General features: G+C 45.9%; 1 protein-coding gene across 1 annotated transcript in view; it reads left to right on the top strand.

Annotated features, from left to right (window-relative positions):
• LOC120757001 (multiple epidermal growth factor-like domains protein 6) overlaps window positions 1-12,892 on the top strand; it is a 187,653-nt gene that overhangs the window by 115,852 nt on the left and 58,909 nt on the right. The window contains exons 6-7 of the mRNA XM_058421901.1: window positions 2,641-2,763; window positions 8,800-8,925. Coding sequence (XP_058277884.1) covers window positions 2,641-2,763; window positions 8,800-8,925 — 249 coding nt within the window. The remainder of the gene's footprint in view (window positions 1-2,640; window positions 2,764-8,799; window positions 8,926-12,892) is intronic.

The following is a 12,892-nucleotide window of genomic DNA, read 5'->3' as shown; positions in this document are numbered from 1 at the left end:
TCTGTAGGATGTGAAGGAATCTTTCAGCATATAATCCTTAAAATATTGATCTTGCAGAGGAAGTCTGGGGCTGGGAGGGATCATCTGTCATCAGATTTGCTGCTGATGTGGCGTCGTGGAGCTGCGTTTTCAGCTCCTGGGTCTCGCCTCCGCTTGCTGCGGGGAGTCTCAGGCTGGGGCTGGCTCGTGTACACTAAAATGGTTCAGGATCCTTTATTTTGTGTTCAATTGTGTTGCTTTTCAGCAGTGTCACTGCTTTATGGCCCTCTGGGATGTGCCAGCATGAGGGGAATGCCACTGGGGGAAGAGCTGCTGCTGGGTGCAGAGCTCCCCCATAAACCAAGTCACTCCTTTAAATCTCCAAATGGAGACTAACAAATATCACTAACTCCCGGCTCGTTTTTATTAGCTGGGCCATTTTTCCTCCTTTCCTAAGTGCCAATATCTGAACTTAAAACTGTGTTTGGTATATGAGAGAAATTCTCCAGCTGATCGCAGCCTATAAAATTAAAATGTTGAAGCTCCCAGTGTTTGAGTTTATTGAGGTGTAAATACTAGAATGTGGTGTGCTGTGTGGTTCAGCTGCTTCCTTGTTCTGTTTTTCTGAGTCTTTTTGCTTATTTTATTTCTCTGACACGCCATCCAAAGAGTTCCCTGGGTTTGATTTCGTCCTGGCATTTTTCAGCAGTCTGGTACTCAGTGGTATGGAATCCAACAAGGTGAATAACATTTTCTGTTTACTGTTTACATTTTAAAAAGCAAAATTTCTGTTTAAAAAAACCAGCATATTCCAGATGTCTCTGGGCAGTAGGACATGTATGTAGTATACAGTCTAATAAAACAGCAAATACAGCAGGAAGATCAAAAAGCGGTGCATGTTAGCAAATGGTCTGAATTTAAACACCAGTCAACACCAGGACTTCATTTTAGGTGAGGGAAATTCGCATGTGAAGTATTAAAATCTAACTTCATAAATGCATTTCCTCAGGAGCGGGATGTTGTGCATTTCCAAGTCTTCTTTAAAACTTCCTCTTTCGGGTAATTCTGATTAGATTTTATAAAATGGAATAAACATAAAAGCATTAAAAAATATGTAAACCATGGAAGTTAAATGCAAAACAGATACAACCGCAGCAAAGATATGAAAGCCAGACCCCTTGTTGCTCAAGTGCAGTGTGGAGGGGAAATTCCTTCACCGTGGACTCGCTTCCCCACAGGAGCAGTTGTGGACTTGCCTCCCATTAGATGACTTCAAAACGTGGTCTAAAGAGCAATTAAATCAGCAGGAGGCTTCAGTGTTGAAAGGGGGGTTCTTCAGAGATGTCTGCTGCAGGAGGGGGGCTTGGCTTGGGGAAGAAAATAACCTTTGGCATTTGGGATAATTTGGGACCAGCATCGCCCCTGGGGGAGATGGTGGAAGGTGGAGTTGCTATCCCTGGGGACTGCTAAGGAAAGGACAGACCAAATCTAGGCAAACATCTGCCAGGGGAATTTTTTTCAGGGAATGGACTAATTGACCCTTATTTCCAATGACCCCTGTGTTGATTTTTAAGGTAGTGGTGTCAACATGTCAGTCAAATGCTATTTACAGTAGCCCAGCGTTGCTGAAGAGGTGCAAAACCTGCTTATGTGGTACTTCTGGAAATTCAGCTTTATGATTCTGTCTTAGACCTTCACCTGTTTACTTAAACTCTTCTTGATCTTTGTCCATCATTGTCCATCATTTTCAGATGAAACTTTATAGCAGTGCTCTCCAAATGGTTTAGTGCTTGTTTCCCCTCTTCATTTGACCAAATGTAATCCTCCAAAGTCCCCTGAAACATGGAATGATGTTAGCTTTGGAAAAGGTATCAGCAGGAGCTCCCAGCACTTTTCTGGGAGGTCACCTGAGAGGGTGCTATGGGCAGTTTAGGTGAACACAAGGAAGAACAAGGCACGATGGTTTTCCTCCTCCCTGGAAGTGTCCCAGGCCAGGCTGGATGAAGCTTGGAGCAACCTGAACTAGTGGAAGGTGCTCCTGCACATGGCCAGGAGGTAGGAATGAGATGAGCTTTGGGGTCCCATCCAACCCCCAAACCATTCTGTGATTCTTTGGCAAGAGACACAGAAAAATGTAGCACAAATTCCTCACTCTTGTAAAATTTTCTCTTTAAGCTCTCTGTGCTTTCCATGGTTGAAAATGTAATGGTGATGGAGAATGTGTTTGTTTTCTGTTTATGTCAGTTTTGCCTGCCTGTACCCCCAAGAACAAGTAGCGTTAAAGGCCTGATGCAAAAGGAAATCTTCATACAACAAGTTTCTATAAAAGCCAAAGGTCTGACCAGCAGTTCCTACAGGCTCAGCTGTGTTATCTAACCCTAATTCTTCCCCTGTATTTTTCTCTTGGCCTCAATGAAAGAGCACATCACAAATCACTCTAATTAACAAGGACTTCAGAAGGAGACACTACAGAGGCAGTGCCTGCAGGAATTTGGAAAAACACCATAAAATCCCACTTTTCTTTGCTGCCAAAATGTAGTAAACAGCAACCCAGCCCAAGCACCCTGGCTGCATCACGGATGAGGCTCGCAGGAAAAACCCGGCTCCGTCTGTGCTGGGCTCCCTCGTAACCCTCCCTCACCATCTCCCTTCCTTCTGCAGACGTGGATGAGTGTGAGGTGCTGAACGGGGGCTGCCAGCAGGGCTGTGCCAACACCCACGGCTCCTTCCAGTGCCAGTGCCGGGCGGGATTTCGGCTCCACGCCGACGGGCGCACCTGCATCGGTAAGGAACCGCTCCGCGTCCCTCCAGCTCTGGGTTCTCTCTAAGTGCAAAGGGTTTCTAGACTGCTCCAGCCTGAGTTCTGACTAAATATCCTTACCCATTCTGCTTCAAGCAGCCTGTGAGGATTTGGGTGTTGCCACACTTGCTCTTTTTTTTGTTTTGTTGCTTGTTTGGTTTTTTTTGATGCTGTCTCATGTCGGTCAAAATTCTTTTGCCGTAGGCATTAAGTAGCTTGGGGGGGTCTTTGTTTCAAATGACAACATTTTTTGTGTTCTGAGTGCTTTTTCTTTGTGGCACATCTCCCTGCATGTTCCAGCAGTGCCCTGGGATTTTAGAGGTTGTTTCCAAGCTAAATGGTTGTGATTTACAGGGTGGAGTTACCCTGCGTGTGCTCGTGTCAGTGGGAGCACCATGGAGCTCAGCCATGAGACATTGCCACAGTGTTTGTGTGGAGAGGATCAGCAGCTCTGCCATTAGAAATAAACCTCTGTTTCTTAGGCTGGACTCTAAAGCCTGAAACAAGGCATGCCAGAATTAATTCTGCGTGTTGTTAAAAGCAGTAATATGAAATACACAGTGCTTGTATTGCATTTAAATCGGTACAAAAGTCGAATTTTTGAGTTCTGCAGAAAGGATTAAAATGTTCTTTCATCTGGGAAGAGGAAAAGGGCACCTTTTGTTTAAATTTTTAAACATGATTTGAAGTAATATGGGAAGAACAGTCAAGTACAATCAGACCACATCTGCAGAATAAGTTCACTCACAGTTTGGGCATTGTCTCAGTTCCTGCACAAAGTCCCTTGGTTGTGCTTAACTTCAGCCAGAGGTGTCATCAGTCATTCCTGGTACTATCACAGCAACGCTTTTGCTGATGCAATCAGGACACAGGGGGTACCAGTGTTCAAGCTGTGGGAATAATGGATTCTTTTTTTTTTTTTTAATATTTTAAAATTTTAAAACCCTTTTAGGGTTTTTTGGGTTTATCACATACAGAGGCTTTCAGTGTTTTGGTAATTAACTGCAGTTAAAAATGTGATGAATTCTCAGTCTTTTCCTGATTATCTTAGCTGGTGAAGGACTGGACAAGGAAACATTATAGTGAGAGGAAAAAAATAATGTGAAAGCAGAGTGGTTCATAATTAACTAGAAGCAACTGTGGTTTTCTGTGAATTAAAAGAGAAATTAGTCTTGGTCAGATCAGATCTAACTAGGGAAGACCCAGAAGTGAAAGATGTGTTGTTTGAGCTACATTACTCCCTCTGAATAGTTTCATTTTTAGTGGAGAGGGAGTTTTATACCAAAAGGGGACTAAAGGGACTTTGTGGAGGAAAAAGAGAAAGAGAGCTGTGTGATAAAGGCAAAAGGTAGGTGTTAATGGCAATTAAATTAATTTACTTGTTATATGTAAAACTTTCTGTGAATGTAAAATAGTTAGGTTTCCTCTTGCCTCAGATAATCAAAAAGCTCAGTTTAGCTTTGTCTGAGCTGTGAAAAATAGCAGAGAACAAGTTTTCATGTCGTAAATGTTAATGTTATCAAGAAATGTTCTCAAAGTGATCAGCTTTGTTTTGGAGTATCTCAGAAGTTATCAAGGAGAAACAAAAAAAAAATCCTAAAATGAGAGACAGGAGTTTCAGAGAGCCCTGCTATCATGATAACGGATGTACACGATACTGAGGGAGGATATTGAGCCCTGTTCCAGCTGTTTAGACAAGACACCAAAATAAATGGATATAATAAGCTCTCATGCATTGGAGAACAAGACAGTTACTAATTGATGAGGACGGGGAGAGGCATTTCACACGGATCAGGATTTGGGCAGTAGCTGCTGGTTGGGGATGGAGAGTTTGCCCCTTGTGCAGCACCAGGTTGTACATTCAGCTTTCATCGCTCATCTGATGAGAAGCAAACCTCTAATGCAGCTCTCCTTTGACCTAGTGCAGCTGAGCAGAACATCCAGCATTTCAAACAGGCTTGGATTAGCAGTGGTATTTCTTCCATGGGTACTTCAGAGGACGTAACGATCTCTCCTGCATGCTGAGAATGAGAAGGGACCACGTTCTGGCACTGAGCTGTTTATGGAAGGTGATTATCTCAGCTGCAGAAATAAGAAACAAGAGTCCCTTTGGACAGGCTTTTCAGAGGAGCCCAGCCCAGATTGCTGTTACGTTCATTCTTTCCACGTCTTCCTTTTCTTTTTTGGCAGCCTTGTGTTTGTGGGAACAAAAGTGCCAAAATCATTTGAGGGGAAGCAGATTTTGCAGCCTGGATGGCTTGGAAATCTCCCATACATAAAGAAGTGGATCTATCATCTTAAAAGATATTCAGCCTACATCTGAGGACTCAAAAACCTGGGATGTGATTATTCATGGAATATTACTGAACTTCTATCCCAAGTTTTCCAGTCCTCTTGCCACCTCATTACAGGGTGTTTGGGATCCTGACTAATTGCTGGTGCTCAACCGCTCCAGTATGAGCCTTAAAATACGTGGAGAGAGGAAATCTGCTTTTGCCATTCTCCCTGCTCTCTCTGGAAACTTCTGCCCATACCCTAAGGCAGAGTACTCCACTCATACTCTGCTCAGACCCAAGGAAACTCCACAGTGGGTTGCCTTGTTCAGTGATGAGCAGCGTGTGAAAGTTAACTACTCAATTCCTGAATCCTTTGGTTTTATCCAATACTTTGTGCCCTGATAAAGTCCCATCTCTTTCAGCGCTCCTTTTCTTCCTTCAGCTTTTCAGTCCCACAAATTTTGCTCAGCGTTAATTTATGAATGCGCGTGCCAGACCAAATATTCACTGCATCCCTCTCCAATTTTTTTGTTTGTTTTTTTTTGTAATGCCTCGATTACGTTAATGCAAGGAGTTTGACTTCACTGGAGTTGAACCAGCTGGTATGGGAAAAGCTGAAACTCAGAAAGAACACGTTTATTGTAGCATCGGGCTGTGGGCTTGGTTTGTTGTAGATTCATTGTCTTCAGTGGAATTTATTCCTGTTTGAGCTCCTGGAAGTGAAAGCAGGGCACAGCCACTGGACTCTGATTCATCTCCGGTGCCAGCTGTTACCTTTGATGGCTGCTTTATGTGGGGAAGCTGTTGAGGTGCAGGGTTTTTTTAATGGAGATTTTAGCACACTAAGGCTCTTAATAGAGAAAGCAACAAAGAAAATATCTCTACAGCTTTACAATCCATGATTCCCAACATAAATATAAACCCTGTACAGCTGAAGTTACGTTTCTCATCATTGCCAAGGTTGTATTTAAGGTGATGGAAAACATAGGTTGGAAGAGATTGCATGTTGTAACCCCATGGTTGCTGTGCATGTATCTAACCATGGCTTCAGACCCAGCTCTTTGTAAAATATCGCCTTTATTATAAAAAATAATGGGTTGAGAAATGTGTATTTCTTAGCTGTTATCAGATCAGGGGCCTACAAGAGATCTGGAGAGGGGCTTTTTACAAAAACACGTTGTGAGTGGACAAGGCAGAAAGGCTTTGAATTGACAGAAAGCAGGGTTAGATTGGATATTAGGAAGGAATTGTTCCCTGTGAGAGTGGGCAGGCCCTGGCACAGGGTGCCCAGAGCAGCTGTGGCTGCCCCTGGATCTGTCCAAGGCCAGGTTGGACACTGGGGCTTGGAGCAGCCTGGGACAGTGTCCCTGCCATGGCAGAGGGTGGAATGAGATGATTTTTAAGATGAACCCAAACCATTCTGTGATTCTGTGATCCTTATGTTTCTCACCTGGTGTCTCTCCCCCTTCCCAGATGTCCCCTCCCTCTCTTGGCATCACCTGGCATCACCCCCTGCCTGTCCGGAATCCACACCAGGGCTGGGTTTCTGCCAAATTTTGAGAGGAAATCTTTGAAAGTGAATGTCAGGCTACATTTCTGCCTGTGGAGGTGCTCAGACCTCCAGCCATGAGCCCCTTAGTGACAGATGGAGTCAGACCCATGAGGTGCCAAGATCCCTTTCTCTGATCAGGGACGTGTTGCTGGCGCCTGGCAGCCACGAGCGCAATCCGTCCTGTCCTGCCCCTGGAGGCTCTCCTCCTTCAGTCTGGCACCACGATCCGTCCTGTCCTGCCCCTGGAGGCTCTTCTCCTTCAGTCTGGCACCACAATCCATCCTGTCCTGCCCTTGGAGGCTCTCCTCCTTCAGTCTGGCACCACAATCCATCCTGTCCTGCCCCTGGAGGCTCTTCTCCTTCAGTCTGGCACCTCCTCTCGTGGATCCAGCGTGGTGCCTCAGCAGCAGCCGTGACAAACCTGCCCTGGCTGCTCCAGAGCAACCCCTGGCCATTGGCAGAGCCACCCACCAAATTGGGATGCACGGTGCCTCCAGCTCAGGGTTTCACACCTGTCCCCTCCCACCTTCAAACCCTCCAAAACTCTCGTCACCACAGGTTGCTGCTCATCTCCCCTTGCATCCAAATTGGCTCGTGCCCAGGAATGGAGGGAGAAAATGGCACTTTTGAAAGCCAGCATGTATATTCTGTCACTTGGATTTAAGATGTTTTTCGTCTTCTGAAATATTTTCATCTTATTTGAATATTCTTGCTGAAAAACAGGTCTTTGGATACAAATGTGCAGGGAGCTGGAAGCTCGGAGTGTCTGGGGTCTGCTGTCTGCTGTGCATGCATGAGTCTGCTGTGCTGCTTTCAAGTTCTGTCCCTGCCAAGGGCAGAAGGTTGGTGGGCACAGGTGGAGAGCCAGGGTCAGCTTTCTGTGCAGTGAGGTGCCTCCAGCCTCCTGCTGTGTGTGCAGCCAGGAGAATGTAAAAATTTGCTTTTCTTTTCACCTTTTTAACACATACTTGACTGCACAAACTCAGTGTTTGCTAATTGGTGGCATAGGGTGAAACGAATCCTGTAGCAGGTTTTGCAGCTAGCATTTACTAATGTCTGTTACAGATAAATGAAGAAATATGAATATTGCTAAAATAAATATTAGAAAAAATATATCAAGGCTCTTTGCTGACTTCATTGGGTTCAGAGTTTGGTGCATTTCATGGAGGACCAATCAGTCTTTCCAGCTGCTCACAGAGAACAGAATCCTAGAACGGTTTGGGTTGGAAGGGACCTTAAAGCCTATCCAGTCCCACTCCTGCCATGGGCAGGGACACCTTCCATTGTCCCAGGCTGCTCCAAGCCCCATCCAGCCTGGATTTGGGCACTTCTGGGGATCCAGGGCTAACCACAGCTGCTCTGGGCAACCTGTGCCAAGGCCTCACCACCCTCCCACCCTGAGAGTCAAGAGTTCTTTCCTAATATCTAATTTAAATCTCTCCATTCTACATCCCTGCTGTGGAAATCTCTCTCGATGCAGCCATGCACACACACTTCCATCTGCACAGCACAATAGCAGTGTCAAACCATCACTCTTATTTTTACATGCAGCGTGTGAATAGGTGTGGGTGTGTGTTAACATGTTTTGTCAGGAGGAGAAATGTTTCTCCAGAGGCCAGGGATATGTGTTGAACAAAAAAGAATATTAATTTGCTTGGGTGAAAGAAGCAGCCTCTTTAAAGATGCTCAGAGGACTCTCTTCCTGTGGTTTGCTGTGTGAGCCTGTTCTGCAGAGCTCGTGGCTTCTGTCATTTGATTTTTTTTTTAATTTATGAGGCTGAGGAAATCACCCTGAAAGACAATTACTATTTTTAATCAGTGAAAGCAAGGAGAGAAAAAGGTAATCAATGGGCAAGTGCCAGCAGGGCTGTTCTTTTTTCCCCTCCTTGCCTCGGTGGATTGGCAGCGCTTTGGTGCTGTCAGATCAAAGGGTGCTGTGCTTCAGTCAGCATCACAGCCCTTAGATCTCACCTGCCTCTCCCTGGGATCAGGATTTCCCTGCTGTGGGACGCTGTGTCAGCCCAGCTTCATGAGCACAAGGGAGGGCAGTCACTCAGGGGTGGGGACAGGTGCATTTGTGAAAGCTGTTCAGCGAGTTTTGCCGGGGTTTGCTGTCATTTGTGTATTTAAAATAGGAGATAAGTTCTCCCAGGTTGTTGACGTGCATTCCTTCACTGCTTCCTTGGCTCCAGCTGTCAATTCCTGCAGCATTAACAACGGGGGCTGTGAGCAGGACTGTGTTCAGCTCAGTGAGGACCACTACAAGTGCCAGTGCCAGCCGGGCTACCAGCTGAAGACAGATGCCAAATCCTGTGAAGGTGAGTCCCGTGCTACCTGCCCGAAAACACATGGTAAAGGCAATTTAAAAGACCCCAGGGTGGTGTTTTGGGTCACTGTGTCCACTCCTATTCCTCCTGCGTGCCAAAACCAGCTTTAGGAATTGTTTATAAACAGGATTTTAAAATAAAAGATGTTTGAGGTGTGCAGTTCACTTTGAATAACAACTTTGAACAAGATTTTGTCCTTGTCCCTGGCCGTTCCTTGCACGGTGATGGTGATGACATAGGTTGGGAACTTAATCCTGATCTAATTCTAGCATTTTATTGCTCATCAGGTTGTATACAGAGCTGGCCTGCATTACATGTTTTATTCTGCAGAAGGGCTTCTCTTTATCTCCTTTTGGCTTATCACAGTCTGATTCATTCATCCTCCCCTTCAGGTTTCTAAGCACTCTCTCAAGCAGCACAGCAATGCTACCTTCGGGTTTGATTGTTGCTTTTCTTTTCTTGTATATCTTAACATATTCATCAGCTTTGAAGGCAGCCCCCCTTCTCCCCAACACAAGCACACACACACACACCCTTGAGCACGCCAGAGAAAAAGATAGGGCCAAATTTATGGATTTATTGAGCTGAAATTCCTGTCACAAAACCGTTTCCATATGGCTTCTCTTCTGCTCGGGGATTTTATACGCTGTGGATAAGTGTAAGTAAATCCTGCTGTTCTCATGGCTCCCGGCTCCTGCTGGGTGCAGAGAGCTCATCCCTTCGCTTTGGGCCTCCCCAAAATCCCGTCCTCTGTGCGGGCTGCACCTCAGGGAGCACCCACAGCCTGGTGGCCTCTCTGTCCCTCACGGGGTGGCCACGTTTTGTCCCTGAGATTGTCAGAAAGAGCCAGAAAGGGGGAGAAGGGGGTGTCAGAGACCTTCCTGCGCTGTTCTCCATCCCTTTTCCAAACATTTCAAGAAGTGTTTGGGACACAGCTGGCTGTGCAGAGCCTGCACAGGACGTTCTGGGTGGGTTTATGGAGTGGTGGGACACAGGTTGGGTCAGAGGGGTCTGACTGTGCCCATGCCAGGCGGGCTGGGAGTTGTCCTGGAGTGGTCACGGCACAGTTCAGGCTTCCCTGGACCACTCCATGCTCTGTCTCAGCTGGGACCCCTGACAGGGGAGGTTTTGCCACCACTGTTCACCCCCATCACGTGGTGGGGCTGAGGAGAGTTAGGCACTCAGCAAAGGCAGTGGTTTGTCACCAGCCTGTAATTGCTGAACCCTGGGAGGGGCAGGGTCAGCCTTGTCTGCAGGAGGGGCACTGTCTGGGTGCCTGCTCACCCCTGGGGACTCAGGGGTGTTGGAGTCCGAATAAAGAAGGGCAGCACTCCCCACGGGGGCAGTTGTGCTTGGGGGAACGAGGATGCGTCTTGTGAGCAGAGCTCAGCTTGCAAAATGAAGACTGAGGAGGATGCTTTTTGCCCCATAAATACCTCAGTGAATGAATGCCTGGGAGAGAGAAGTGCTAGGTGAGCCCATGGACAAGATTTTTACAGGAACAAATGAGGGTGAAGTGGTCATGAATGCATTTGGGTTGTCAGTTCAGAGATACTTTAGTAGAAGAGGTGGGAGGAGGTGAGTCTGGCTGGTTTTCTGGGGTTTTTTCAACCAAAGCTTGGCTGCTGGAGTCATGGTTTGAATGGAGAAACCAGAGTGTCATGAGAGTGTTTGCCACAGCAGGTGTAGGTGTTAGTGCAGGTGTGGAATCATCCCTGTAGACTCCTTGGGACTTAATACTGCACCCACAGCCCTGGAAAGCCTTAGAGAAACACTCCAGCCTTGGCAATTTTGCTCTTTACCACTTTATATTTTCTCCAGTGTGAAGTCATGGTTGCTGTGAACAAGAAAATTAATTTGATAAGGCCCAAATCTCTTTTCTTTAGGTGCTCTAGATGTCATGGCAGGTAGGACTGGAGACCCTGACGTTCACAGCCTTGCAGTGACGGACTGGAAGTTCTGCCCCATGCCTGGAAGTGTCCAAGGCCAGGCTGGATGGGGCTTGGAGCAAGCTGGGATAATGGAAGGTGTCCGTGCCTATGGCAGGGGTGGAGCTGGATGAGCTTTAAGGCCCCTTCCAACCCAAACCATTCTGGGATTCTGTGTCCTGAGGCACCTGGGAGATGAAACCATGCCAGTAAATTTTTCACCATAGTGGTTAACAGCTTGGAGTAGAGCTTTGTAGGACGGAGTCTGTTATCTACTAAAGTTATTAAATGAACCAGCAAGAGGCAAATGTGTGAAAAAAGAACACTAATGAGTTATTTTTGGCTTTTCCTGAAACCTGCTTCCAACAGGAGCATACATACCACTAGAAAGCGAGTCAGTCACGGGTTGCCCTATGTCCTGAAGATCTCCCCCTCACAAACTTAGCTCATCCAAGGATTTCCAAGGCTGCCACCTTTATTTGAATTACTGTGTTTTACTAACATCTACCGTGTAATTTGTTGTTTGCCTGTTGTCATGTCACAGAGCATTACAAGCTTTACTCCGTGCTGTAATCATTCTCAAATTAAAGCTTTAGCTGCTCTGAAAACCTTCATAATATGCAGGTTTAACAGATGCTGTTTGATAGTGATTTCGTTTAATTTACCCAAATAGAAAAGGAATCGGCAAATAACTCAATATTTCATATCAGCAAGGAGTGAGTTCTTGCTTGGAGCTAAATCCTTTGTAGACCGCAAATTGTCGAGCTGCAGAGCCAAGTTGTCAGCCTTGGAAGTGTCATGCACGATGAAGTGCTGCTGTTCCTTGGAAACCTATTTGCAACCTATCGTGTCAGAAGTCCAATTTCAGTTCTACATCCCTAACTGTGGTTTTATTTTATTTTTTGAATTTTTTTTTTTTTTTTAGTACTGTCAAGTCGAACCCAGCCCCGCGGGCTGGAACGGTTTGTGCGTTGTGCGTTCTCGAGATGGCAGGAGGTGACATCAGGGGGGTTTGAGGGTGTTCTGTGGCAGCTTCCTCCTTTACCAAATGGTGCCACAAAATGCTACTTGCCTGCACAGAAAAGTGACAAAAAAAAAAGCCCTGCCCCATATTTAAATCCACATGAAGCAGAGGTTTTTCCCTCCTGTTTCCTTCTCCTGCGTAGCCAGTGGAAGAGCAAAGCAGGCAGGTCCAGAGCAGGTTCAGCCCTTCCCCAGGGTTCCTCAAGCCCTGATTCCAGTGTTGTTGAGCTGATGGTGACTTTCCTCTGGGGCTCTGAGAGAAGCTGGCTCATACAGAGCAGCAATAGAAAATGTCATGCTGGAGGTGAGAGGAATATTGGTCATCTGCCTCAAATCAGGCACTAATTAGTAAAACGCTGAGGCTGAATTAGAGCTGTAAGGAAACAGGTATTGCTTTTAAGAAATTTTACTTGAAGTTAGGCAGAACTCTAGAGGGCACATTTTCAAGGTGTCCTCCAAACTTACCTGTGCAACGTTGTTCACCAGAATTTTGGTGTAATGAATGCTCCAGAGCAAAACCTCATCCTGGTGCAGAATGTCAGATCTCAACCCAAGTCAGACCTGTCTGAACAGTCAGGGTGGGTCTATTTTGGGATGTGCCAAGTCTCTGTTCGGGCAGTATGCTTCCAGCAGGTGCATGTTCCAGAAATAAACCCATAAAACACAGTGAAATCTTCGAGATGGAGGCTTCTGTAGGCACTTTACAGAAGTTTTTTGAGTACTTGCCACTTAGAGCACCTTATCCTTGAAAAGGTGTGTTATTGTTCAAGAAGAGGAAAAATCCTTGATGTACAACATGAATGGCATATGTTTATAGACTGAAAGATGTCTTTGGGGGCTCTTCAGCGTTTATTTCCTCTAGAGCCTTTTAAATATTCATTGTTTTGTGGTGAACTCCATCACTGTGTGTGTTTATGGATTCACACATACTGGAGTGCTAATTGCTGCTGTTTAGAGAACTCTTGAAATCTGTTCAGGTACAGCAAAATAACAATAAAATGTACTTT

Source organism: Hirundo rustica, chromosome 10 (genome assembly GCF_015227805.2).
Source record: "Hirundo rustica isolate bHirRus1 chromosome 10, bHirRus1.pri.v3, whole genome shotgun sequence".
NCBI classification, from domain to species: domain Eukaryota; kingdom Metazoa; phylum Chordata; class Aves; order Passeriformes; family Hirundinidae; genus Hirundo; species Hirundo rustica.
This window is presented reverse-complemented; position numbering and strand designations above follow the sequence as displayed.